The sequence below is a fragment of the Topomyia yanbarensis genome, chromosome 3 (genome assembly GCF_030247195.1).
Source record: "Topomyia yanbarensis strain Yona2022 chromosome 3, ASM3024719v1, whole genome shotgun sequence".
NCBI classification, from domain to species: Eukaryota; Metazoa; Arthropoda; class Insecta; order Diptera; family Culicidae; genus Topomyia; species Topomyia yanbarensis.
Genome location: NC_080672.1, coordinates 141,974,985 through 142,002,253, shown reverse-complemented (window position 1 = coordinate 142,002,253; position 27,269 = coordinate 141,974,985). Strand labels below are relative to the sequence as shown.

Here is a 27,269-nt window from a genome sequence, read left to right as displayed (position 1 = left end):
GACATTATTTGACACATACGCACATACATACACACGCACACATACACACACACATACACACACACACATACACACACATACACACACATACATACACACATACACACACACATACACACACACATACAGACTTTTTCCGATCTCGACGAACTGAGTCGAATGGGATATGACACTCGGCCCTCCGGGCCGGGATTAGGTTGACGTTTTTCAGAGTGATTGCATAACCTTTCTATATGAGAAAGGCAAAAACCCTTTAATTGAAAAATTATCTCAAAAACTCAACGTAGAGGTTAGGCATTTTTAACATAGAATGTGTATGAAAAGTTTGACATAAATCAGTCAAGTAGTTTTTGAATGGCAGTTAACACCGCAAATCGTGTTTTTCTAGAGACGTTCCACAAAAAGCTTCATCGCCAAGTCACTTGTAAATATTTTTGCATGAAAAATTTACAGAATGTTATTGAAATGATGTAGTATAATGTACAAAATTTTCGATCAATTCGCTTCACCCATCGTTCTAAAAAAAATTGTCAAAGAAACTGATTTTTTTTACGGTGAACCCCATATCCCCCCCCTCCCTTGTCATCCTCCATCAGTTGTATTTTCAGATGAAAATTCAGACCTTCAGTTAGGACCCAGGCTCAGGGACAGTTACCCTTGCTGATCCCCTCTCTGAACGGGCCTGTCTGGTACATACATCCCATGTGGGGTGAAATATTTACTGAAGATGATAATGGAACTTTGGGTTACTGAAATTTCTATCCGAGCAGCGCACTGGATCGTGGTATAGAAAATATGCATATTTTAATGAATGGTGATATCGTGGTAAGATAACTCTCGCTTCGATACTATTAGCGGTAAAAAACGATACAATGCCGCAATGGCGTGTAAAACCTCTACAAACAAAGTGAAACTGTCAATCAAAAGAATTTTTTTTGCATGTGTTTTTTTCACAAACGAACATTTCATACGAAATAATATTTGCTCAGTTGGTAACCTTTGTTCGTTTGTGGGGTTTTCCACCTCCACACGGTGGTCACCCGCTATTCAGTTTGACTCTATCAAACAAAGTTGTACATACCGCTTTGGTTTCATAGTACCGAATCGTACCATTGAGGGGGAAGGGGACATCCCGTGTAAAAGTTTACCATTTGTTCGGCAAACTATCAACCATGCATTGAGTCGTATGAATAATTTGCAAAGTCGGCTGTAATAAGTCTTAATAAGTCGCCATTGATATCGTAGGAACAAACTAGAGGGTAGTTGAACTTCCTGCAGTTCGAGCCCCTCGTCATTCCAGAATCGATGATGATTATGATGTTGATGCTATAGTTCCGGACAAAAAGGGTTCAGCCAAAAAGGTGCACCACATCAAGCCCATGAGTATGGATGGAAGGGATTTCCTTTTCATCATAGTCTACCTTGATATGAATTTGTTTACCAGGGATAGTCATCTAACTACATACTATTTCGAATGAAACGTAATAGAGAAACCGAGTGGGATTTCGAGAGACAGGCCGGAATGGGCTGGCAATTTGGTTTGAGTGCAGACTCCTATGGAACGGAACATGACCAGTTTGAATTTATTGACCCAGATACTAGTCGGTAGAGTGAAAAGGATCCCTGTTTCCATTTAATGGAAATATGAAATGAAATGCAAATAAAATCATTAGATATACGAGACCCCGGTCCGGTCAGTCAGTCAGTCAGCCAGTCGGATAGACAGCCGTTCGGTTTGTTGGAGATCCATTTTCATTAGAGTCGAATGAAAATTGATTTAGATTGGTTAGCGTATATGTGTGCACCTCGGATGGAAAAAAAGGTTATGGAGCACTAATGGATGTGCAGATTTGGATAGATATTACTTAATGTTGTTAGAGGTTTGTTGAAGTGTGTGCCGTTTTCATTTCGATGATTAAAGTTGAAGCTCATAACAGAAAAGAAGGTACGGTCAGTTAAGTAAAGTATGTGCAGGATAACACGAGTTTGACAAGTTTTCACAAGCCTTTTTTTTTCAAGTAGATGAAGGAAGTATTTGGCTTGGTGCTTCGTTTAAAAGAAATTAAAATTAATTAGTTTAGTACGTAATCAGTACCACGTATGCTGAAAACATTTGAAATGACCAAAACTACATTTTGAGAAAAATAAAAGTTAATCGATTTAGCAGAGAAATTAGTGTTACGCTTGAAGGGGTTAGACAACAGTCGATTTTTTTTAAAAATATTTTTTTTATTGGCCTAAAACATGCTTTAAGGTCTAAAAATGATATGTCAAAAGATGGAAGACAATAATACAAACATGTCCAAAATTGAAAATTCGGCTACAACGCCTCTTATGTATATCTTGAGCGTACTGCAAACTAGGATTTCAGTTTTTCATTGAACGATATGGTTTACTTGACTCACCGTTCATATAAAAATTTGAATAATCGGAAATCAACGAAAACTCGAATCGAGAGACTCAAAATGCGTTCAATAACAATGGCAGACGCTGCGCTAACCAGCGGCTTCAAATGAGTAAAACGATAATAGAAACATGGCGAAAATAGACTCGTCACCCTTTAACCACAAAATGGCTCTCGAATTCACCAGACGCAAATCCTATGAATTATTCTCTCTGGGCCATTTTGGAGAGCAAAGTCCGAAGCGAAAAATACACCAGCCTTGAGACGCTAAAAAAACACTGTCCGTGAGTGGGCCAAAATACCGGCAAGTCACATTCGGGCAATTCGCGATTCGTTTTTTGACTGTCTCAAAGACCTAGTCAGTAGCGGATCCAGGCGGGGGTCCTTGGGATCCGGATCCCCTGCGAAATGTTTTACTTGTTGAGACATTTTAAATTAGTATCAAGTTCATATTAGTTTCAAACTCAAAGTCATCCCAAACCAAATTTGACGAACAAAACTTATATTCAATAAATAAGGATATTACGTATTACGAATTGTGCAATGTTAATTTTAAAATCGAAATTTCAGACCACTACCGAAAAATGTTTCTGTGTCCGCCCCTGGCCCTAGTCAAGGTAAACAGGATTTGATTTAAATTGCTTACACCTCGAGTGCCGGACCCTGTACTTTCCGAAAAATATTGAACCGTCTTTTCCTAAACGAAACAATCCGAGAATGAATTGCGGGGAATTAAACCTTCTTTGTGTAAAGAAAGATGGAACGTTGATGAACAAACGTGAACTACCTATGAAAAACTCGTTCTTTCGATGAATTACTTGTTTAGGTTGAAACAAAATTTAAATATCGGGAATATTTTTTATGGACAGCTCGATTTAAATTGTTGTTAAAAATTATAATCTATTTTAAAAAGATGGGTGGGTAATGTCTAGGACATAACCGGAGTGTCGTGACTACTCGTTTGACTTGTAATTCAAATCGAATGATATTCAATGAAATATGTGGGAATGTTTCAAGTTATTCTTTACAATAATTATGCTGGTTCTGAAAAGAACCTTTGTTGTTGGCGTCTGCGTTGATAGGGGATTCTAAGCTCGTTGAGACATTCATTCATGAAATGAACAAATTTCATATTTTCTTGCTTTGAAATATCAATGTTAAAATCTCTCGAAACAACCTTCGGAATCTTTTTCCTAGCGTACAGAAATGAATCACTCTTAGCGAAAAACTAGGGGCGGGTAATGTCCGGGACATAACCACGATGATCATATTCTTAAAATTCTGCTAGTATCTCTTTCAAATGGCTAAATTTTACGCATTAAGTTCGATTCACCGGGCTCAGCGAAATTTTCCTGGGGCTCCCGTTCGTTAATCTATTCAGTAAAACAATTTTATTACCGAGTTCTCCGCATTTAATATACAGGTCAATAATTTCATATGATTTCAACAACCAGACAATGTACTTGTATGACAGGTGGGAGAGTTTTGAAGTGGTTTTAGTGGAGGTAACAACATAAAATCGTGTACAGTGACCGAAATTCCTATAAGCGCATAGCAAATTTGCAGCCACAAGCTCGATTAAAAAATCAAACGACGTCAATAATTACTGTATGCTGTATGTATCTGTAATATATGCTGTTTGAAGTAGTAAATATTTATTTGTATTTATCAATGCTTGGATTGAAGAAATAAAACATACTCTGTGCACAGAAATTCCTATAAGCGCAGCTTTAATTTTATTTAATATTAATGTAATAAAAACAATAAATCTCAACTTTAACTTAACTTAACTCTCCTGTTTGTGATGGGAAGTTCCAGTTCTTCCTTTATTCCTGAAGAATTGAACTTTCCTGTCTCACCCAACTGAATAATTCGGTTGCGTTCCCGGTTAGTAATTTTGGAATTACCTCTATTTTTCTTCCGGATGCCGTATTTTTAATGGTGTGTGTAAATGCAACTCAATAAGTGTTGCCAAAATGGATGTGCGCTTATAGGAATTTCTTGTTCAAATAAAGAGATTCTGTCACAATAAATCGAAAAAGCAACCATACGAATTCAACAACACACAACTACAATGTCATGACTCGTGTAATGTTTTGACAAAACAGCGATGTACTTATATGCAACCATTAGTTCAATATAATAGAAAATGAACGTGCGCTTATAGGAATTTCTGCCACTGTATTGGACATTTTACAATGATTCTCCTTAACCCCGCAAAACCACGGGGTTGTCAGCAAGGGTTAAGTTGTTTGGAAGAGATGACAGTTATTATATGATAACTAAAAATATAAAATTGTTCTATAAATTGCAAAGTTATTGCCGTATTAACCTGAAAATTTGCCATTTCATTCATATAGGAACAATCATTGAAATTATGTCAATTTATGCTTTGCAAGATTTGAAATAATTTCGAAGTGTGGTCACGACTCCCCTGTTATGTCATATACATTACCAACCCATCTTTTCCATTTTGTATTCGTCCTAATAAGGACGGTTTGTAGATAACTATGTTGATACAAGACGAGAATCTTTTGAAACAATTCAAACCATGCCGACGATTGTTTTTACTGCGTACATACATACGATCTTTCCCTTTTCGCAGCTCACACCGAATAAGTACGCTTTGCAGTCTTCGATGTTTTGGTGGCATTTTTAGTGGCAGTTACTACCGCCTATTCAGTGACTGCGTTTCTTAGCCTTTGGATTTTTGGCCTTCTCACCGCCACCACCTCCACCAACGTTTTTCTTCTTCTCTCCGGTGGTAGCCGATTTGATTGGTCGTCCGATGCAGCTTCTCACGACCACGCACGTCTATTATGCACTGCGTCTTACACACGTCTGGCTTTGAGAAAAGCTGCGACACCCCTATTTATTGGTTTTATCATTAATGTTGATTCTCATTTAAAGCAGTTTTTGAAATATTTAAACAAATTTTATATAGCAAACAACGTATTGGTAGCAAGCGTTGAACGTTTTCCTTCCGATTTATGAAACAAGATTGGCAATCCGTTTAGTAGAAGAAAAGTTCTTAAGGTACAGAATGTACGTAACACTTTCGCTAATTTGCACTACTATCGCTTTCTCGCTCGTTCTCGTGGCGTGCATGAGCCTTTCCTTTCCGTCCGGCTTCTAATGGCATAACCAAAAATAATATGCCGGCTTTCCCACACCAACTGCTCTCGTCAAGCAACCCAATACGAATAATCATAGGAGCAAACATGTAGTGGACCTATATATAAACTTTCCATTTTTTTATTGTTTGGTTGCTGCACCATATTGACGGCTCTGTGCGGGACGGGCTGAAAATTGTCACTTTTCCGAGTCGTTTTCGAAAGATTTTTCAAAACACTATATTTCCGTTGATAATGAATGTCCTACATATTCCAAAATTTAATACAACATTGGTACAAATATTTTTGACAAAATACCGAAGAAATTGATTAAATCCATTCAGTACAACAAAAGATATATGCGTTCAAAATCTTACATCATTTTTCTTCCGAAATTTTGAAAAGGGGCCCCTATATTGAAAGGTAAGTCGTTAGTCACGACAAAATATCTGACAAATAGTATAAACCATTAAAAACTGTTCCTATGGAAGTTTTTTGTTGTAATTTTGTAAAAAATAGATGTGTTTTTTTATACATAGCAACATTTTTTCAGTGCAGCTTGCAAAAGCTCTTACGCTCTTTTACACTTTGTCAAAGACATCAAACCTCCAGGATACAATCCAAGAGTGCTAGATGTTTGAACGTTGAATAATTCAGAACATTCTATTTACGTAGCGCAGTTGTGTGCATCGAAGATTCTGGCGACCGTGACCGAATAGCAATATCGAATTACAAATGCCGCCAATACGCATATTGTCTACTAATATCCGCATGAAGTAACAAAGTATGTAATAAACGCCAGACGTTACGGATTAAAAACATCAAATTCAAAAAATTTCAAACTGCTTCGCGCTCCGCTTCGAAACCCGGCAAACTTTCGCGTTTTGCGCTTCAAGCTACCTGAGCAAAACCACCCACTACTCGTGTCAGACTCCCGGGACTCTATCTGACAACTCTTACTCAAACTCCTCGCAAAAGAGTGGCAAAACTTTCAACATGTTTAATCGAAAAAGTTCTCCCGATGCCTCGAAGCGCCATCATCGCGAGGAGAAAGTATCCACCTTTATTCCTCGATCTTCGAGGTTCCCCCCTTCGTGTCAGAGTGCAACAACGATCCTGATACTGTCCGACCAGCTGGAAAATATGGGATACTTGAAGACAGACTGTGTGAGATTGAAAAGCGAAAAATGCTCCGGCACGAGATGGAAATTTTCCATTTTCCAACAAACTGAAACTGACAGTGGCTGCCTCGACGACGGCGCCTTGCGGAAGTTTCCTGCCACAGCAGATGGCTGTGGGAAAGCAAAACTTATTCTCACTCCAAGCCGGTGGCAACGCAACAGCTACCGAACCTAGCAACCAACCAGTCCGAGTGAGTGCGGAAACTCGAGGAACAGAGATACTGATGATGATACCACAGCAAACACACTTCCGCCACTGCGCTGATGGTAGCTAACTATGAACTTCTGGGGGCTGAGATTATAATAAGATGCTTTTGGATAACGCCAAGATTTGGCAGAAACCCAGCCAGTAGCAGCGACGACCGCGGTGAGGCATAGGCAAGATTCTTGCGCCGGGCCGTGTGAAATCCTTCGCCGACGAAGAGAAAGTGCAACAAAACAACTCAACTTTGAAATGAACAAAAAGCTTCCATTCCAATTTGTAGCAGGAAAATGAAATTATTTTCTCTTTGTAGAAATGAGATGAGAAATGGGTAATTGTAATATTGAAATACATCTGAAGTAAACTAGGTGAGAGATTAATTTAAAGAACGTAAAATAATTGAAGGAACTGAAGTATAATTAAATACTTCATACTTGAAACAAAAAAAGGTATAAAATGAAATATTTGTTGTATATCGTTGGTCATATATAACAATTATTTTTGAGTGGGAAAACTTGGATCGTTGATTCACTAAAGATGCACAGGGTAACAATGGCAACTAATTTATTTATTTATTTATTTATTCAATTTCAATTCATCCGGTTAATTATTTTTAATGAATCATCACGGTTACATTTGATTATACCTTAATAAACATACTAGTCGTTTCAAAATAGCAAAAATCTTCAACTGAAGTAAATACTCTGATCATCGGTTCGTAGCATCCAATCGCGGTCGATTGCCTTATTTTAACAGTGTGCTCAGAAAAAGGTGAATGCTACCAACGTCCCACCTTTAAGCGTAAAAAACATAATTCCAGATTCCACCGTTTTATGCGCATTAATGATATTTTAGGAGCATGGAGATCTAGAAAAGAGTAGATAAAATTTGAACGAAATTAAGGCACTTTTGAAAGATGCTGGGTAATGCAGCAAAATGAAACAGTTTTTTTTTGTCACAAATATATTTGTTTCTTCTTTTCTTCTTCTTCACTCATTCTGAAGTATGCTTGATGTAATCTTGAATCAACCTGTTTGCTCGTTAGCATCTTGTGGGATATATTTGGCATAAATTTTAACTTTATATTTGATCAAACTCGATTAGGTATTCAGTCATTTGATTTGATTTCATGAAGGATAGAAAAATAATTCGATGAGATTTATGTTCAAGTTTGTTACCTTTTTGGAATCGCTGTACATTGAACAGAAATCGCAATAGTAAATGAGAAATAAAGGTTTTGTCTATTGTACGAAGATAGCGATCTCAATCTAAAAGTAGATATAAAAAGTATCACCTTTACCCGAAAGACGTGTTGCTGTTAATATCTTCAGATTCTGAACTGAACTGGCAACTCTGTCTTGTCTTGGTTGATATGTTGTCTTTGCTCGTATCCCATATTATGAGGGAAATCTTCAATAAACAGACTTGTACTACTTTGAGAATTTACTGAATGTATGGTCCAGCCTGATATTTTCTTGTTCGTTTTCTGTTGTGATCCGTGTACAATAAGGTTATGTTCTTTTTTCTAAGATTATGTGAAGTGTGTTCGATTTGGAAATTAAACTTCAGGACAAGCAAAAATCAGCATATAAATTCTGATGAAATGAATCTACCCCAAAACATGTATCCAAAAATTCGAAGAGCTTTTTTCTTTTTCAATCATCTTTCTTTTAATGTTGATAAAGACAAACAGGATTCTCAACCCAAAATCGTAATAAAATCCGTCGTTTATTACAATGACTCGAACTGTCTACTTTAGTTCATTCAAATATAATGCTTTGAATTTAAGCCAATTGTATTTTACCAGGCAGGATAGGATCAGGAAGAAGAGTCATTCTAGTTTACATTAGCTATCCCTTAGAGCGAGAAAAGAAATGAAAAAGGCATGATAAAATCCGTTACCAATCCGTTATCCGTTACCAATCAAGTTCTTGAAAAGGTATAAGATTATCGAATAAATTTGGTCAACACCTTTCCACACCTCCTCGTTCATAAAGTGTCATTTTCGCCCAAGACACGGAGAAATCTGAAAATATATTTTTTCTGCTGAGAATGGGACTTTGTATACATTGAAATTTATCTGAATTTACTGTTCATTTAAACCCAACATTTTTTGTAAGTCCTTGTTAGTCTTGAAAACTGATATAATTTTAATAACTTTCTCGAGTGATTTTATATATATTTTATATTTATAGCATTCTACGAAGTTGTAAACAATGGGATTGTTCATCAGATTCTCACTTTTAGTATTTTTTGAATGTCTGTAGTACCAATTAGTAGCAAAAATGCGAATTAATTTCATTAAAAAAACTTAAGTTTTCAATCAAAAAACTTTGAAAAAAAAGTTGTTCTAGACCCCCCGACAGAATATTTTAATGTTATTTTCAAATGAAAGGGAAAAGTCCATTCTTTCATATCCCAAAGTTTTCCAGATGCCGAATTTTTTTGAATAAAGTTGTTCGACAAAGACACCGTGCGCATTACACAAATCCAAAATACTTCCAGACGGACTTGCAAATTCGCTGAATTTTGTCAAATCGACTGTGACACACGTCATTGAAGCGCTCGGAGAACGTCTGACAACTGATAGGAATTCTGAATCAAAAGAAAACCAAAATCAGAAGAACGCAGTAACTTGTAGAAAAGTTGAGCTTTAATTTCAAATCTAAACAATTCTGGCGGATTCTTGATATTTATTTTCTAATTTTTCTAATTTTCGGATTTCGATTTTCTAATATTGGAGTTCAAATTTCAAATTTGAAATTTTGACACCTGTTTTCTTAAACGTGATATATGATGCGTGATTTGTGAATTTTGATTTCCGATTGTTGATTTCGGGTTCCAGAGTTCTAACGTTTTATTTAACGTTAAATATTTATTGTTTCATTTTTGTTACATTTCTGTTTAGTAGGGTAAGGTGGGGTAAATCCAACCGTTGGGTAAACCCGACCCCCTCTGTTATCGAAAATCGGAAGCACTCCGCGATCTAATATGAATGTTTGTGTTTGTGTAGAGCATCGAAAATAATCATAATGGTGGCATGGCAGCATTTTATTAGTCTACATTGAGATGCTCAAACGACAATAAGTGTGTTTGTACAACTTTTGATTTGATTTTTGTGCATTATTGACTACAGGATATTTCTGATTGTTTAAGTGGTAGCATAGAAAATGTAAGTGGATTTAAATTCTTCAATTAAAGTCCTACAAAGTGCATAGATGAATTTTGTCGAACTTTTTCCATATTTTTTTAATTGCTTCGTAATGAAAAATGACGTGGTGGGGCAAATCCGACCTCTAAATAGTGGGGTAAATCCGACCTCTTTTTTGCTAAGAAAATGTTTATATATCAAATTGAAATATATTTTTATTGCTACTATTTATTATTTTTTTGCACAATGGTTCATAATTATAAACGAAAGACACAAAAACTTGATGAATATTGTAGTCGTCGAGCAATTTCTGAAATGGGAATATCTTTACGTGCTACTGCTCGTGATTTTGACATTCCAAGATTGACATTGAATCCCATTTTGTTCATGTTACAATTCAATAACATAACATTCACTGATTTATCATTGAAAAATCATAAAATTTGGGTAAAATCTGTACTAAATCAACCAAAAACATAGGCGGTCGGGTTTATCCCACCATTTTTAAAAACAGCAAAAATGTACTTTTTCGTAAAACGCTTGTGTTTCAAAATTTTCTCAAGATACGAATCAAATGCTATACCTAGAAAGTTGCCCAGAAGTCTAACCTTAAATTTGGTGTATAAAACGACTTGATCCGATGTAAAATGGGCATTCTACAGCCAAAACCATTTACTAGGTCGCATTTGCCCCACCTTACCCTATACAATTTAAGTGATACAGTTTCAATAACTTTTCATCTTTGGTTACTTTCTTGTTTTTCTCTGTTCAGTGGTATCTTACTCTTGTTTTCGTGTTTAACTATTTTTTATTTTGGAATGTACTTGATACTAAAAAGTGTCCTAATTAAAGGGTGTTCAGAGATGACACATTTGTTTTTGAATTTATCATTTGTTTCTATAAGTTTCTCTTCGAATGTCGTAATTCCAGCTAGCTGTTGAACGGTACTCGATCGTGTGTACCAGGGTAGGCTTAATAACATTTTTAAGGCTTTGTTTTGCAAGACTTGAATTTTATTTCTATGTGTTACGGCGCATCGTCCCCACACAGGCAAAGCATAGTATAACCGGAAGGATTATCTGTTTAAAGATGGCTATCTTGTTTTGTTGGTTGAGGCTTGAACTACGGTTGATTAACGGGAAAAGGCATTTTATGAGTAAGCTACATTTGTTTTGAATTTTTTCAACATGGGAACGGAAAAGCAATTTACGGTCGATATTGAACCCCAGATAGACCATCCCCTGAGGTGGTCTATCTAGGGCTCACTATCGACCGTAAATTGCCAGTCGATTGGCAGACCGTTTACTACGAGCTTACAGTCTGCAGCAGGAACGTGTTTTGGCGAAAGGCTAAGTGGGAACAGTATCGCTTGGGTTTTTGATGCATTGATTTTTATCTTCCAGGTTTCCAGGTACTTTGCAACGGTATCCAAACAGTTCTGGAGCTTTTTAGTTAGCTGTCTTGTCTTCCTTCCTTTGCACAGTAAGGCAGTATCGTCGGCGAAGAAGCACAACTGACATCCATCTGGAAGCTGTGGGAAGTCTGACGTATATAGGTTGTACAGCACCGGTCCTAGTATACTTCCTTGGTGGACGCCAGCTGGTATGTTGAAACCGTTCGATAGAGCACCATTTACGCAGACATGGAAACTTCTACCACTCGGGTAGTTTTGAACAATTTTGATAACGTAATTCGGGAAGTTTTATCGATATAGTTTGAAGATGAGGCCATCATGCCAAACGTTGTCAAAGGCTTTTTCGACAACGTTTGGCATGATGGACTTCCAAACGGATTTGTTCCTATCGACGATATTCATCACTCTTTTGAGTTGGTGGGCTGTTGAGTGACCCTTGCGGAAGCCGAACTGTTCCGACAGGAATATGTTGTTGTTTTCGACGTGAACTAGAACACGGTCCAGACCTATCCAAATAGCTTGCTCAAAGCTGAAAGCAGACTAATAGGGCGAAAGCTTGTTGGGCTGGTTGGGCTGGTTGGGTCCTTTCCCGGTTTAAGCAACGGTATAACCTTGGCGATTTTCCACTTTGACGGGAAGTAGTGTACGTCCAGGCATCTGTTCAATATGTTTGCTATATAGACGAACGTATTGCTACTGAGCTTGCTGAGCCACGAATCAACTCAGTCAATTTTGTTGTCACAAGATTCTTGGGGAGGTCCCCAGTCCGCTGAATTGGCGCCTGGTTTTGTTCCGTTGTCCAATGATCGCTTTCGTCATCGTTCTCTGCCTCACTCAGTGCCGTCTGCAGCTCTTCTAGCGCTCGATCAATCTCTTCGACTGAACCTAAAGCTTGGTCCATATTAATACGCTGGTCCACTCTACGAGCGAACTCTACCCAGTTGACATTGTGGTAGTCCTTTCTTGTCTGTGGAACTCTGCGCACAATACTGCCGCCAATTTGCAGGGATACGGGATAGTGATCGGAGCTTAGATCGTTTATCGTGGTGGGCTGGTCGATAGCATCCAAATTGGAAAGAAATAAATATTAAATGGATGAGGTACCAGCAAGTGAGATGAATGTTGGCTCTAATGGCGCGTGCACCGTGTAGTACCCTAATTGAGAGTCATCAAAAAGCAAGCATCCATTTTTGTTCCTGCGACTGTTCCGCCATAACTCATGTTTGGCATTCAGATCGCCAGAGATTATAAATTTCTTGTGAAAACGTGTGAGTGTGGCAAGATCATTCTTGAATTTTCTTGCCATACCGTTGCTGTCATAACATAGCCTGGGACAGTAAGCGGCTATTACAAGCAGGCCACCCATGTCGGTTTCTACTTCAACCCCAATAGCCTCAACTACGGATGTTTGGTAGTGTGACTGTATCGTGTATTTTATAGAGTTTTTGATCGCTAAAGCAACGCCACCTCCGCCCGAGTGGGTTCGATCAAGCCGTACCATGGAAAATCCTGGCAGAATGAAGTTAATTACAGGTTTTAGATGGGTTTCTGTTAGAACTGCGATGTCAGTTCCTTGCTGAACCAAAAATTCTCCTAGCTCAATTTTCTTCCGCAGCAAGCCGCGGGCGTTCCATAATACACGCTTTATCGGGTTAGTAAGCATACTGGATGATAAACTTCCCTAACGCCGAAATTTGTTCTTGTCTGGTTTGACAATGTAGTAATTTGTCACACATTTCCGCAAAAATAGGCAGAAGCTGTGCGGCGGTAAACTTGGGCGGAATTTGTATGTCCTCCTGAGGGGCACTAGATTTGGGACTCGACGACGAAGCACCGATACTGGCTGGTACCGATGGTCAAGGTTGCGAAGCACTAGTTGATTGCTGACTCGAACCCATCAGCGGCTGATGCTGCGATGCTGGAGCACTGACGTTTGGATGGTGATCTGATGGCAACGATGGAAAATCACCTTGGTTGAAAACCGGACCTTTGTTTGGCTTCCTGTTCGGTTGATGGCGTTGCTAAGCATCTTTGCGAATACGCTTGTAATCCTCACGCTTGGAACACTGCTTGTCTGTAGATCGGTGCGCTTCCCCGCAGTGAACGCATTTCAAGGCGATTTTTCCTTTAACGGGACAATCCAATGTTAGATGGGCTGGAGTACAATTGTTGCATCTTGGCTTGACGTGACATCCGACATGTACCGTGCCCAAAATTCAGACAACGCGTGCACTGCGTTACGTCACGGTTCGTTCCTCGATAGGGTTCCCATCGAACGACCATACTGCTAATTGACCGTACTGTTCTCAATGCATTCTAGTTCACTGTGCCTTTCATGAAATGAACTAGACATAGGCGGTCATAGTACGTTTTGGTGACATCCTTCCGATTCATTGGATTTACGGCCAACGGTTGAAGCTTGTATCGATCTTTCAGTTCTATTTCAATGTCTTTGCTCTGCATGATTGGCAAACCTCGTATGACAGCCTTGAAAGGCTTTTCCGTAGTAACATCGTGCGAGAAATATTCCGCTCCAACCCGATTGAGAAAACTCTGGGCTCGCTGTTATTCTTCTTTGGTGTGCACCATGACTTTGATACCAATACCGCTCAGTTTATACTCAGCTTGGATCCCAGCAAAACTCTTTCCTCAGAGAGGAGAGAGAAAACGATTTAACCACCAGCGGTGGAAGTTTGGTCGTGATTGCTTCTGCTGGTGCGTCCTCCAATGGACCACCGAATCCGTTCAGGTCGCTGACGTTCATTGCAGTCCGTGCATGACTGCTAATGACGCTGCCGATTGCCGTTCTTGCTTAACGTACTGACGAAACATCGCCGTCCGGTGGCTTGTTCACGTTGCTGGACACATTGGGCTGCCCACAACTTTTTTGTTACGCTTCGGGTTCGGTTTCGGGCTCGCCTTCGAGCCACCCGATCATCGTTTACGCTTCGACATTTCGAAAACACGCGAGACTTTTACGAGCGCGAAAATACGTCCTTGCGCTATCGACTTCTAAATCTGACTTCTCATTTTTATACTTACTGGTCTTGGCTTTTGGATTTCTGATTCCTGATTTATGATACTTTAAGCCAGCGAAACAATTTCTACAGAGTTGTACAAATAATATCACGGTCTGAAACATCGAGTCATGTATGCGTAGATCTCTAGTATCCCCCCAGCCTGAAACTTTTCAACAATACCTAACATTGTTCACAAAAGACACTTGTCTTTCTCATCCATTTTCCAAAATCCCTCCTGTAGAGGCCCAGACGGTACTCAGCAGGCGCCTATCAGAAAGTTCATATCTCATACAGCCTGATGTCAAAGTATCCCTACTCCTTCACCCCCACACACACATCGTGTCAGAAAGTGTATGCAGCATGCTGTGCGGCACATAACTTATTTATATGCAAATTTTTCTTGACGATGTGCACACATGTTGGCTCCACTACGCCATAATGTCGTTTGTATGTACACACCGCTGTTTTCTTCTTTTTACTAGTGTTTCATGTCTTTTTCCTCGTAGTTTTCCAACGATGCTCTTTTATGTGGTCTCTGGCTTTGAGCAGAGCGTAACGGCCGTTAGAGTAGATGACCAAAAAAAGCTACTGGAATGTGGAAGATCAGAATCCCATCCGGAAGTGTGTCATTCCGACAGAAAGTAGGGTAAACGAAATAAACATCGAAATGGGAAAATTTTCTGGATATAGCAACTGCGAACAGACAGGATCTAGGTCATATTAAAGGGAATATTCTCCAGTAATAAATCGTCGTTTTCTTTATTGCATTATCCAGTTATCTGATCCATTTCTTTTTCTCGTATTGTCTACCATATTACAGATTGCCCGTACCACCGGGTCGCCTAATCCGACCGGTCGAAAATAGCGGCGCAATGGAATTCAAGCCCTCCAACACGGCCACAATTGCGACGATAGACAAGGGGAACCCACCGCTACCGGCCGCCCTTCTGCATCCACCTGCCTCGCCCACCAACGTCGGCTGCTGTGTGATAGGACGTCGCACTCCACCGAGGCCACCGTCCGAGATCTACTTCGAAAGCCGGGGAAAGTGCTGCAAGAAGCTACTTCGGTACAATGGCTATCCGAATAAGGTGAGTATGGAAGATGTTGCTGCAAGCAATTTGGTGAGGTTCGCAGGATGGGGATACTTTTGCAAAGGAAAATATATGGTGTCTCTGCAGAGATATGTACCTGTGCCAACTGAGTATTTGTTGCGAGCACTGAGCTAAATATATTGTAGGTACTTTAAGCTATTTTGTTTACTAGATGCGTGAATTGTAGGATTAGGTAAATAGGCCTGAAAGATTCGCAATACATTTAAATTTAAACAGAAAGAAGAACGTTCTAAAATGTTTCTTTCGTGGAAAAGACACAATGATCTCCGAGACAAAATTTGTGAGAAATGAGACATTAAGTTTGGTTAAAGCCTTACGACGTGTTGGACGAGATCCGATCAATGCCTAAGGCTCAAGCTTTTAAAATATTTTGGATAGAATAACCGAGTCTTTTGGAACATTTTACCTTCCCAAGATGGCTCGCGAAAAGATCTATTTACACGTACATTTGCAATTTCACATCACTAATGTTAACCAATCAGATACCCCAACCTTGTTTCTTTTGGTTTCTATTATAAATCTTAGGGTCATTTGGTCGGTGTTAAGTCAGACCGGACCAAGTCTCAAAACATCAAAAAATGAGTTAATGATAGCACTGGATAAAAAATTTCTTCATCTACATTCCACTTTTACCAGATTATGGTAAAAATTATTTTCCAATTAAAATGTAAAGGATGCTGTGATTCAAACTTTAAACGCGTTTTTCTCGAAATCAATGCACTGTCACTTAGTCCGGTCGGACCTAACACCGACCATTTGACCCTTTTTCGGGTTAGAGAAGCATATTTAGAAAAATCTCTAACCCTGTGTGCGGGGTTAGGAATAAAACCCATGTAAGCTGCGTACAAGGCAATCAATTTACCAACTACGCTATGCCAAAAGTTACCTGAATCCAAGTTAGATTGATTTTTATGATCAACGCAATGTTGTCATTTTAACTATTTACCTGTATGAAAAAGTGCCAATCGAGAAAACCATAACAACCGCAAACACCAAGGCCCAATATTCGGCGTGCTTTGCACCCACAATTCATTCTAGAGTCGATATATTTATCTCGTAAAATTCCTCACGGCGCCCTCACATTACACGATGGATGTGCTGTTTGATTTGAGGGACCGAATCCCGAACCATTTTGCATTGCCATAAAGCGTTGACTAGATACTGGATATTCGCGTGTAGCGGAACGCCCGGCGGGGAAGATAATAAAGAAAAATTTGCTGCAATCAATTCTCAAAGGAGTATCAATTTTTGATTGCTTTGCTAATAAAATATTCAGCGCAATAAAACATTTTATTTTTGGTATATGCCTTTTTTCGCATCTCTTTCCCTCGCAGCCGTATTGAAGTGAAATTTCAGATCTGTGCCTGCAATGATGAACGGGCGAAAACGGAAGGTGTTAAGGCGTGAAGTAAATGTATGACAAACGGTTTTTCCTGATGTCAGTCAACGAAGCGAGTGGATCTGTGTCGCCAACAGTTGACTCAATCAATGTCAGCGTGCTGACGTGGAAATGATTGTTACGAAACATTTGGAAAAAAATATTTACACGATATTACATTGATGCTGGTTCCTTTTTTGAGCAGTACTCTGATTGATAGGTATTTTTTGCTTTTGATGATGCTCCAATACGAAAGTTGATTCCAGCTGAAATGTGTCATATTTAGTCACAGCCAACAGTTTATTAATCGATTAATAATACCATAAAATATCTAGGGCTCTTATTCAACTTATTATTATCAATATTATTAGATTGATTACTAATGAATGCAATTGGCTCAAATAGGTACCAGTATGTTTATCTCATTCCAAAGGAGTAGTCGGGCACGCAGCTAGAAGGGGGTCTGGGGGGCTAAAGCCCTTCCGCCGAAATGTTTTGCCCTGTCCAATTTTCAAAGAGCAATTTATAATGATTTTGAAAAATTGATTTTTTTTCATGTTCCTGAATGTTTTGCAAAGTTATTGTGATTTCAGAGAAAAATGTTGGCTAAATTATACCATTAATTAAATTCTCCCAATTGATGGTCTATAGCTAAGTCATGATTATATTTTCTTAGGGGTGTATTTTACCCCATCTACCTCTACATACGCTTGCATTACATAAATCGCTTGCTACACGTTTGTGCAAATGTAATCTTGGTCATACCTCGAAAATTTCAAACATGCACCCGAGACACATGCGTGGTAAAATTCAAATGTTAGGTTTGTTCCAAAGTACCCACTCGAAACTTTACCAACTATTACCAACTCGATTATTTTCAAGTGGATAGTATTACCTTAACTACTCACATTACCCACCGGCCCTGATTATTGTATATTTCATTACACATATGTATAGTGGGATCAAAATGTGTTTGTCTTGCTGAATATTTTTTAGAAATAGGCCACTTTAAAGTATAGCATGTACAAATAAAGTAAATTAAGGGCCAAATCGGAAAACAAATAGTTTTTGGACTTACTGTAAATTGTACTTACTCTGAAGTTAAGAGCCAGCAGAAGGGCATTGCAGAAGAATGCCCTATACATAATATGTTCAAACCTTCACCAAGCAGGTTTCTTAACGTGTAGTTTTTGCAATAACCCTGCAATTGCCACGTATGATAATAACCAACAACGAATGTAGCGATGTCACATGTGTTTATCAAATGTCTGTACACACCAAAAAAATATGAATTTTATCACTGACGTAATTGCAAACATGACACAATTTAATAACCCGTAATTCACGAAATGACGAAACATTGCCATGTTCCGTTTAATTTTACAAGAAACAAATACTTTACATGCGCAATGACATAAAATTACACTTACTGCCATTCAAAACAAACACCATAGGTGGAGTAAAATTACATGATTTACGAAAATCAACGTCATGTAAAATTAAAATCTAACGTAAAACTAAATCATTTTTGATGCTCGTATATGTCAGGGTCAGGAGACGTAAATTTACACGATTTTTTCTAGGTGTGTAGAAGAATAATTAAAATGTCTGAAAATGTCTCTAGATGGTTGTGTAAATCCTAGTTACACTAGAATAATAATTTATTTATTTATTTATTTATTTATTTATTTATTTATTTATTTATTTATGTATCATCGGACATTATAGTCTAAATGATTCGAGTGGGAAAAAGTCCGTTTGAGTTGGCCTCCTCGTACCAGTCGCCACCCTCAAATGGACGTAAAGTATAAAGTATAAGTATAAAGTCAAGTAAAATTACATGTCAGGTTTCTTATTACTAATACACATAATAATCACAGTAAACGCAATCTTCTTAAATTGCTTGCAAATATTTTCGAGGAGTCACCAAACTCAAAAGCAGCGTCAGCACGAGAAAAGGTTCGAATCATTGAAGACAGTGGCTCATGGAATCCAAAAGACGTTCGATGGAACCTCGGCAATAATAATGATGTATCTCGTGTTCTCCTTGCTACTCGGAAATCTATGCGGGACAGCAATTCAGGCGCATCACATTCTCCATTTAAGATTTTCACCAAGGTAGTAGCTTGCTGGATACTACGACGACATTCTAAAGTCTCCAAATTGAGCAGCTGGCAACGGTCACGATACGGTGGTAAATTTTGCGGGTCCCGCCAAGGCAAGTTCCTAAGAGCTAAGCGTATAAACCTTTTCTGGACTCTTTCCAATTTTAAACACCAAGTTAGATGATGCGGATTCCAAACCGGTGAGACGAACTCGAGGATTGGTCTAACCAATGCGCAGTATAGGGATTTTAGACAGTAAGGATCCGTAAAATCCCGTGAAATCTTCGAAATAAATCCCAACTGCCGATTTGCTTTCGCAATTATGTTGGTCATGTGAGAATTGAAGGACAGTTTGTGGTCAAGAATTACACCCAGGTCACAGACTTCTTTGATTCTTTGTAGCGCAACCCCGTCCATACTGTAATCGAAGATTAACGGATCGTTCTTCCTATGGAACGTCATCACGGAGCATTTGGCAATATTTACGGTAAGCTGATTCATTCGACACCACTTCACAAAGCGATTCAAAAGTGCTTGCAGCTGGCGGCAGTCCTCGACTGACTGGATGACTAAGTACAGCTTAAGGTCGTCAGCAAATATGAGCTTGCACCCGGAACCTAACACTACTGCTACATCATTAAAAAACAGTGAGAAAAGTAGTGGGCCCAGATTGCTGCCTTGCGGTACACCTGATCTATTGGTAAACGGAGCCGATATACAAGAGTCCAATTTCACACAAAGCGTTCTGTGCGTAAGGTAGGAGCGTAACCACGATGTAAGCTTGTCGGACGCTCCTAACTTGTACAACTTCTTGAGAAGAATTTCATGGTCGATTCGGTCAAAAGCTGCTTTCAAATCTGTGTATATAGTGTCCACTTGTGTTTTCTTCTCCATGCAATTGATGCAAGTTGACGTAAATTCGAACAGGTTTGTTAAAACGGATCGCCCTGGCATGAAGCCATGTTGGTCTGGGGAGATGAAACTTCCTGTACGGCTGAGGATGAATTGATTGACAACAATTTCAAACAACTTAGATCCAGCTGAAAGATTCGTTATTCCGCGGTACTGCTTGATATTTCGCTTATCTCCGGCTTTGAACACTGGGAACATGTAGGATTGCTTCCAAACTTCGGGGAACTTAGCCTGGTCAAATGATTGGTTGAAGATGCGAGACAAAGGTTCAGCTAAAGCGACGGCACAGCGACAGTAAACTGCAGCTGGAATCCCATCTGGTCCAGGGGAGAAAGAGCTTTTTAGCTTTCTTGCAGCTGCTATTACCATGTCGGGTGAAACCAAAAAGGTACTTAAATCAGCGATATCTTGCGGAACACTTCCTAATGCGATTTCGGTTTCCTGATCAGACGCTGAACAGGGAGCAAAAACGGAGGCGAAATGATTGGCAAACAATTCACAGGCTGTTGCAGTGGACGACGCTGCCTTTCCATCGAGGTACACATTGGAAGGAACGCTGTGATTTTTCCGTTTAGAATTCATAAAGTTCCAAAATCCTTTGGGATTACTTCGTAAGCCTACTTGAACTCGTTGTACATACGATCTATACAGAACAGCGTTGAGATTCCGGTATGCTTCACTGGCAACGTGAAAATCGTGACTTGTAGCCGGCGATCGTTTGCGACGAAGTTTGCGTTGGCATGCATTTCGTTTTCGGCGAAGGGATCGCAGCGTCGATGTACTCCACGCCGGGGAAACAGGCTGTCGTTTTAGCGGGAGATTATTCTGCAACCAGTCCTGAATTACTCGGCAGAAGTTCATAGTCATTGCATCTACATCGCTGTTTCCTAGATGCATTGACCAATCCAGATGGAGCAAATAATCACACAGCTCGGAAAAATCAATCCTGCGATAATTCAGCTGTTGGCTAGTTGGAACAACTACCGGCATAGCCGGACAACTAGGCGATTGCATCGTGACAACTAGCGGAGGGTGGTGCGTGTCGACGGGTAGAAGGGGGGATACTGACTTCTCGACCGAAATGTTGTGGTGCATCGAGCAGAAAACTAAGTCAAGGACCCGTCCGATTTGATTGGCGTGTACATTAAACTGGTTAAGATTTAAAAAATCCATTCCCTCAATTAAGGCGGAACTTGTTGGCGGTAACTGGGCAGCATTTTTAACTTGGATTACGTTGTCTTCCGATAACCAACTCAAGCGTGGTTGATTGTAATCTCCGCAAACCAAGACAGTGTCCTCAATTGATCCCTTGTCACAAAGCTCACGCACTGATGCAATGTGTGACTCAATCATACAGACATCTCTACTGTTGTCTGGAGGAATATATATTGCGCAAAGAAAAAGCTTACGTCCATTGATGAATGCCGATATGCAGACTTGTTCCAAATTAGTCCCGTGGGTAATGTTCACACGTGAACTAGAATGTTGCTGAGCAACAGCGATCAGAACACCTCCGAAGGTGGATTTCGTACTGTTGGTTTTGTTCCTATCGCAGCGGAATACATTATAGGAACTGCCGAAAAGTTGAAGAGACTCGATCCGATCATCAAGACCAGTTTCTGTCATAATAATGACATCGAAATTGCAATCGCGTACAGCAAGAAAGGCAGCATCAATTTTGGTTCGTAAGCCACGTACGTTCTGGTAATAAAGCCAGATACCGTTGAGGTGATCATGTGAAACAGTGGGAGATTGTGTCTGCAAATGGGTAAACTCTTTCAACGTGTGTGTAGCATCATACCTAGCTTCGGGAAGACATATACGCTCTATATTTTTACCTGACGAACCAGGGTTGACACTAGTTTCCAAATGATTTCCCGAGCTTGTAGTTTGAGGCCCAGGTAGGTTGGCGTGCGTGAACTGCAACGGCTGTAATTGCGAGGTTTCTCTCAATGTGATTGCAGTATCAATCCTAGCTTCGTGAAGACATATACTCTCGAATTTTTTACCTGGCCAACCAGGGTAGGCACTGGTTTCCTTTCCGGACAGCTCCATTATTACAGGTAATTGCTACGAGTAATCAATCCTCGATCTAGCCAGCTTTAGGCGCCTTGAATAAAGCGGGCAATCCAAACTCCACGCAGCGTGATTCTCGCTCATTTTCTCGGTGGCAGACTGTGCTGCTGCATTCATTCCAACACAGTTCACACACTTCGCGTTAGCGGCTTCGCAGTCTTTGGCTTTGTGGCCTTCCGCACATTTTGGGCAACATACTGGCTTGGAGCAGGCCTGTGCTTTGTGGCCATATTCAGAGCAATTGTAGCATCGGAAAACATCGACGTCTTCGAAGATTCGGCAGCGGTCCCAGCCAATGTTGACACGTTGAAGTTTTAGCAAGCAGTTGTAGGTGTTGGCATCAGTTTCCAATGTTATTACAAAGGGATTGTTCTTCGCGTTTAAAAATGGATAGAAAATAGAATACTATTAATGAAGGAATCATTCGTAGTCGAATGCAGTTATTCTAGTCAGAGGTTAGTAAAAACCAACCGGTACGTACATTCACCGGTACGGTTCTCAAAATCTCAACATGTGTAAACGAATGATCCACATCGTGTTCGATTTTGACTTCGTTCACACGGTAAACGAAATTGAAACCTCAACCGAGTCTCAGTTTCGAAAACTAAACCGAGTTACTCAGCACCGTTTACATGTGTGTACGAACTTCAACTTGTGTTGATGTATTCTCAGCGGTGGTTTCGGATGGGTTTTTTTGGAACCGCACCTGTTTTTTTTCTGTACGCGGTGCTCCGGTTGAAAGAAGAGACAGTAAATTCGTCTGCCGAATAGACAACTGAATTGAGTTCAATAAGTCATTGAGAGTCGATGGGGCAATATCCACATGGCTGGTTCTTAACAGTTCCACAATTGATGGTTGTTTCAATTCTGAAAACCAAAATGGCGCACACCAATCTAAAAACCGCTACCATGTTTTGGCGAATTATTGCATGACACCGAGAAATGTAGATATGTTTGTTTCGGCAAAGTTGTCTAGATCATATAAAATTATGTGAATGTCACAATGTTTAAAATGAAATTTAAGAAAACAATTAAATCAGCGAAGACAATGAAATAACAAAAACAATAAAATCAATAAAAACAATGTAAACAGTTAAATCAATTAAATAAATTAAATCAATAAAATAATGAAATCAATTCAACTTAACTTGAATCACTTGAAACTTCACAATAACACTCAATTAATTCAAAGAGGCCTGTGATATTTATATCGCCAATAGTCGTATCAATCTCGAGCACACACTCGCATTTTGTATAAATATAAACATGTATAAATATTACTGCTGCGACGCATCAACGACGACACATGCAAAAAAGCAATTGCGTGTATATGTGTGTTATTAACATATGGTCAACAACTCAGGCGCAAGCAGGAGAAACTCACTGATAAACTATTAGGTCCTTATTTACAGAGTTCTGGTAAAACATATTTCTGTTATTGTTGCTGTTACTACACATCGTTTTGATACATTATGGAGATCCTCTAGAAGGTTTGGTCGCGAACATTCGAGTTTAAAGAAAATTACCACTCAATTATTCAATTACTAAAAAACTTAATTCACTGAGAACAGCAACCAACTAACGAATTGCAAGAACACTTAAGTTTCTTTAAGGAATAAATATTTCCGGCAATACCAGTCCATGTGTGTATGTAAATCTACTGCAGAACAATTAAATTTAAAAAAAAAATGTGCGTGAACATTCGAATAAAAAAAAATATTCAAAGTTTCACCAATCACGAAATTGTCTGTCTCATTACAACAAAATATGTAAGCACGACCTTCAATCGTTAATGAGCATATTGGGCCATACCGTAACCATGCTAATTGATAAATCATCATTTTTAATATAATTCCGCCATTTTAAATTTCTAATTTACGACGCAATTCAAGTTTCGGTTCCTTGGAACCATATACCTATTTAAATAAATTTAAAATATTGGTATGAAAAATGGATAATTATTTTTAATCTCAAGACAACTTTTCGATATCCAAAAAACCCTTGTTTCATGATTTTTTTATCACTAAAACATTATTGAATGCCAATAGTATTGAATATAGCTCACCATATCCAATCAATTTGCAATCATGTATTAAAAATGTCCATGTCGAGTCCATATTGCAAACTTCCTGATGATAAATCATTATGAAAATGTCTCAATATTGATTTAAGGAACGCCATTTATAACCACGAACATAATATATTTGAACAGAAAAGATGTCTGAAGACGTTTTTTTCAATTACCGAAAACATACCTTAAATTATACCCAAAACAAATTTGTTTAGAATTCTTAATAAAAATACGTAACGTCTCGTTGAAACACAACCAGGGCTAAGACCGCACACAATGAAAAGGAAACACAAATACGTGTGAATACTTGGTTTACCATACCGGAACTCAACCGGTTTTTTCCCACCTCTGATTCTAGTACAATTTTGCTAACCGCTATTACTCTTTTAAAAGTCTGCAAATTTTTAACTACGTCTGTAGGAGGCTATCAAAAGTCTGAAAAATTCAGACATGTCTATAAATCTGGTATCGCTGGTGCCAGGACATTACTTTTAATGGAGCATTTCACTAGCTGAACTGCGAAATAAGTAAAATCATTTAACTGAACATAAAATAAACCGGCCTTAATGTGGATGTATAAATCCCGTCATACATGCAGCAGTTATACAATTAAACTGTATTTATAGCAGCATATGTAAAATATGATATGTAAAAGTTGTCCCAATTTGCCCCGAGTATCAAATCAACGGCCGAAATATATCAGTATCCGATAACCCAACATCATCTTATTCACACAACACAACGACCAATGCTATTAAAATCGTCATCGTCAATCGCACTACCGCTTGCCAAAAGAAAATTAACCAAATGATGAATTTATCTGAGCCCGCCACGCATAATTTAAAGAGCAAGAGAGCGGGGTCTCTTGTACTCAACCACCCCTTCGCACGCGCACACTTGCAATCCGCGTATTGAACTCCGAAAAAAGAGCGTGCTGCTTTTTCAGCGATGTGTGTTGATATATTCCAACCGAAGAGTATGAGCTGACACAAAGCGTAGCAGCTACTACGAGGTCTGAAAGCAAACCGACGAATTTTCTCTTATGGGCCGTTTTTATACCTGGCGAAGTTCTTTTGATAATAAAAGAGGTAGCCCTAGCAACGCTCGCTGCTTGGTTGAATTGTACGGACCAATCAGCGCAGATAATTACCACCTCTTCAAAATACATTATTTTCATTATCTATAATAGACGTACATTTACGGGATCAATTACATATACGTGCACATATTTCCGATCAGATAGTGCGATTTCGATCAGTACAACGGAAGTTATTCGCATTTAAAAACTGGGAAAATATCTCAGCAGAAATTTTTGAAAAGGGACCCCCATATTGAAACGTTAGAAGTATTCTACTTCAAAAACACGATTTCTAACAGTTTAGTAGCTATTTTGTTATGAACAAATTAGTGAGAAAACGTTAAAGAAGATTGCTGTTTCCAAAAACCAAAACCATTGGTCACGAAACTCAGTGTTGTTTATGCTTCTGTCCGAGCCAGTGCGAAGCGAACGACAAATATAGTTACTTTTATATTGTGTGCTTCTCTGAAGAACAAAGGAAACTGTTACTACACTTCTTGCCCTAGCAATCTGTCGAGATGAGTGAGTCACAGAAGCAAGAAGTGGTGCTCCCACCAAATACTATGATTATTGATAACTCGCACAAAACCGAGTATTTGTAATGAGGAACATTTTGCGAAAGTGAAAAAGGAGGTTAGACTTACGATAGTCACCTCTACTATGTCAGGTACTCAGCGCTCATAGCGTTCAACAACTTGGCCTGGACATAGCATTCATTTTAATTTTGAATAATTTATAACACATGGTTGTGTGTGACAATGTCATAATTGAAAGCTTTAAATATACGAACGGTGAGAAAATCAATGTTCGGTTACAAAATTGGATACCGCTTACATACAGATACATGTAACATTTGGGAGAAATGGAGTACAAAACATAATATTCTTTGCACATATGGTCGGTGTTAAGTCAGATCGGACCAAGTCGCAAAACATCAAAAAATGAGTTAATGATAGCACTGGATTTTACATTCTACTTTTACCAGATTTGAAATATACAACAATAAACAAGAATTATGGTAAAAATTATTTTCCTATTATAATATAAAGGATGCTGCGATTCAAACTTTAAACGCGTTTTTCTCGAATTCAGTGCATTGTCACTTAGTCCGGTCTGACCTAACACCGACCATATCAAGGACAAACTAGTACGTTCCAGTTCTGTGAAAAAACGGCACATTACGGTTTACCCTAATCAGAAACCGCTAATCACAAACAATTACCAAAGTTATCGGTCCTTGCCACTCCATTGGTTGTGAACAGAAGATCACCTTTCATAGGTCTGAAAGAAGAGACGCAAGAGAGACGATGATTTTGAAGCTGCATCTCAACCAGCATAAAAGCTTTTTTCTGGCACCGATGTCCATGGAGGTGATGCTTCATCGATTGCAATAGCTTTAACTTAGAACGGGGAGTCAAAGTTTTGGTTGTACCTGTCCGGTGTAATGCCACAGGTATCAGATGATACGGTGACAGAAATGGTCAAGTCAAGACTGGACACCAACAGCGTCTAAGTACACAAGCTGGTTCCTAAAGGAAGCGATGTGCGCACTTTCACGCTTGTTTCCTTCAAAGTTGGATTGCCTATTGATAGAAAAGACAAAGCAATGCCCAAGTAGCAATTCTGGTTTTATAGCACACTACAAGTGCATTCTAAGTTTTAAGAAGGGCTTCAAGTGTGTCATAAAATCTCAGTTGTTACTACACGACCAAGGGGTTTTGGAATCTCACCCCTCCTCAACCGACGGCAGAAACACCGAAGGCAGCAAAGTAACGCCTGCTCCGCCACATGCTGCCAGTTTCCAAATAAGTCAAGTTTCAAACCGACCTTACCTTCATACAATATCAGTCTCCATTGCTTGAATATGACTGAGGCAGACGCACAGTGTCGCCTAGCCGGACAAAACCTCAAAATTTTATTTTAGATTTTTCATAATTTAATATTTTTCTCTGTTTCTTAACAGGTTGAATAGAGTCTTCTCGAAATATTAAGTCCCGAGGACGATAGTTCGATTTTTTACATAACTTCAAAGGTGAAATAGATGATAAA

General features: G+C 39.0%; 1 protein-coding gene across 5 annotated transcripts in view; it reads left to right on the top strand.

Moving 5' to 3' along the window:
- LOC131693907 (uncharacterized) overlaps positions 1–27,269 on the top strand; it is a 221,360-nt gene that overhangs the window by 92,566 nt on the left and 101,525 nt on the right. For all 5 annotated transcript variants that reach the window (XR_009306360.1, XR_009306358.1, XR_009306357.1 and 2 more), the window contains one exon: positions 15,306–15,576. Coding sequence is in view for 1 of the 5 variants with exons in the window: in XM_058982172.1 (XP_058838155.1) it covers positions 15,358–15,576 (219 nt within the window). In the remaining 4 variants the exon portion in view is untranslated. The remainder of the gene's footprint in view (positions 1–15,305; positions 15,577–27,269) is intronic.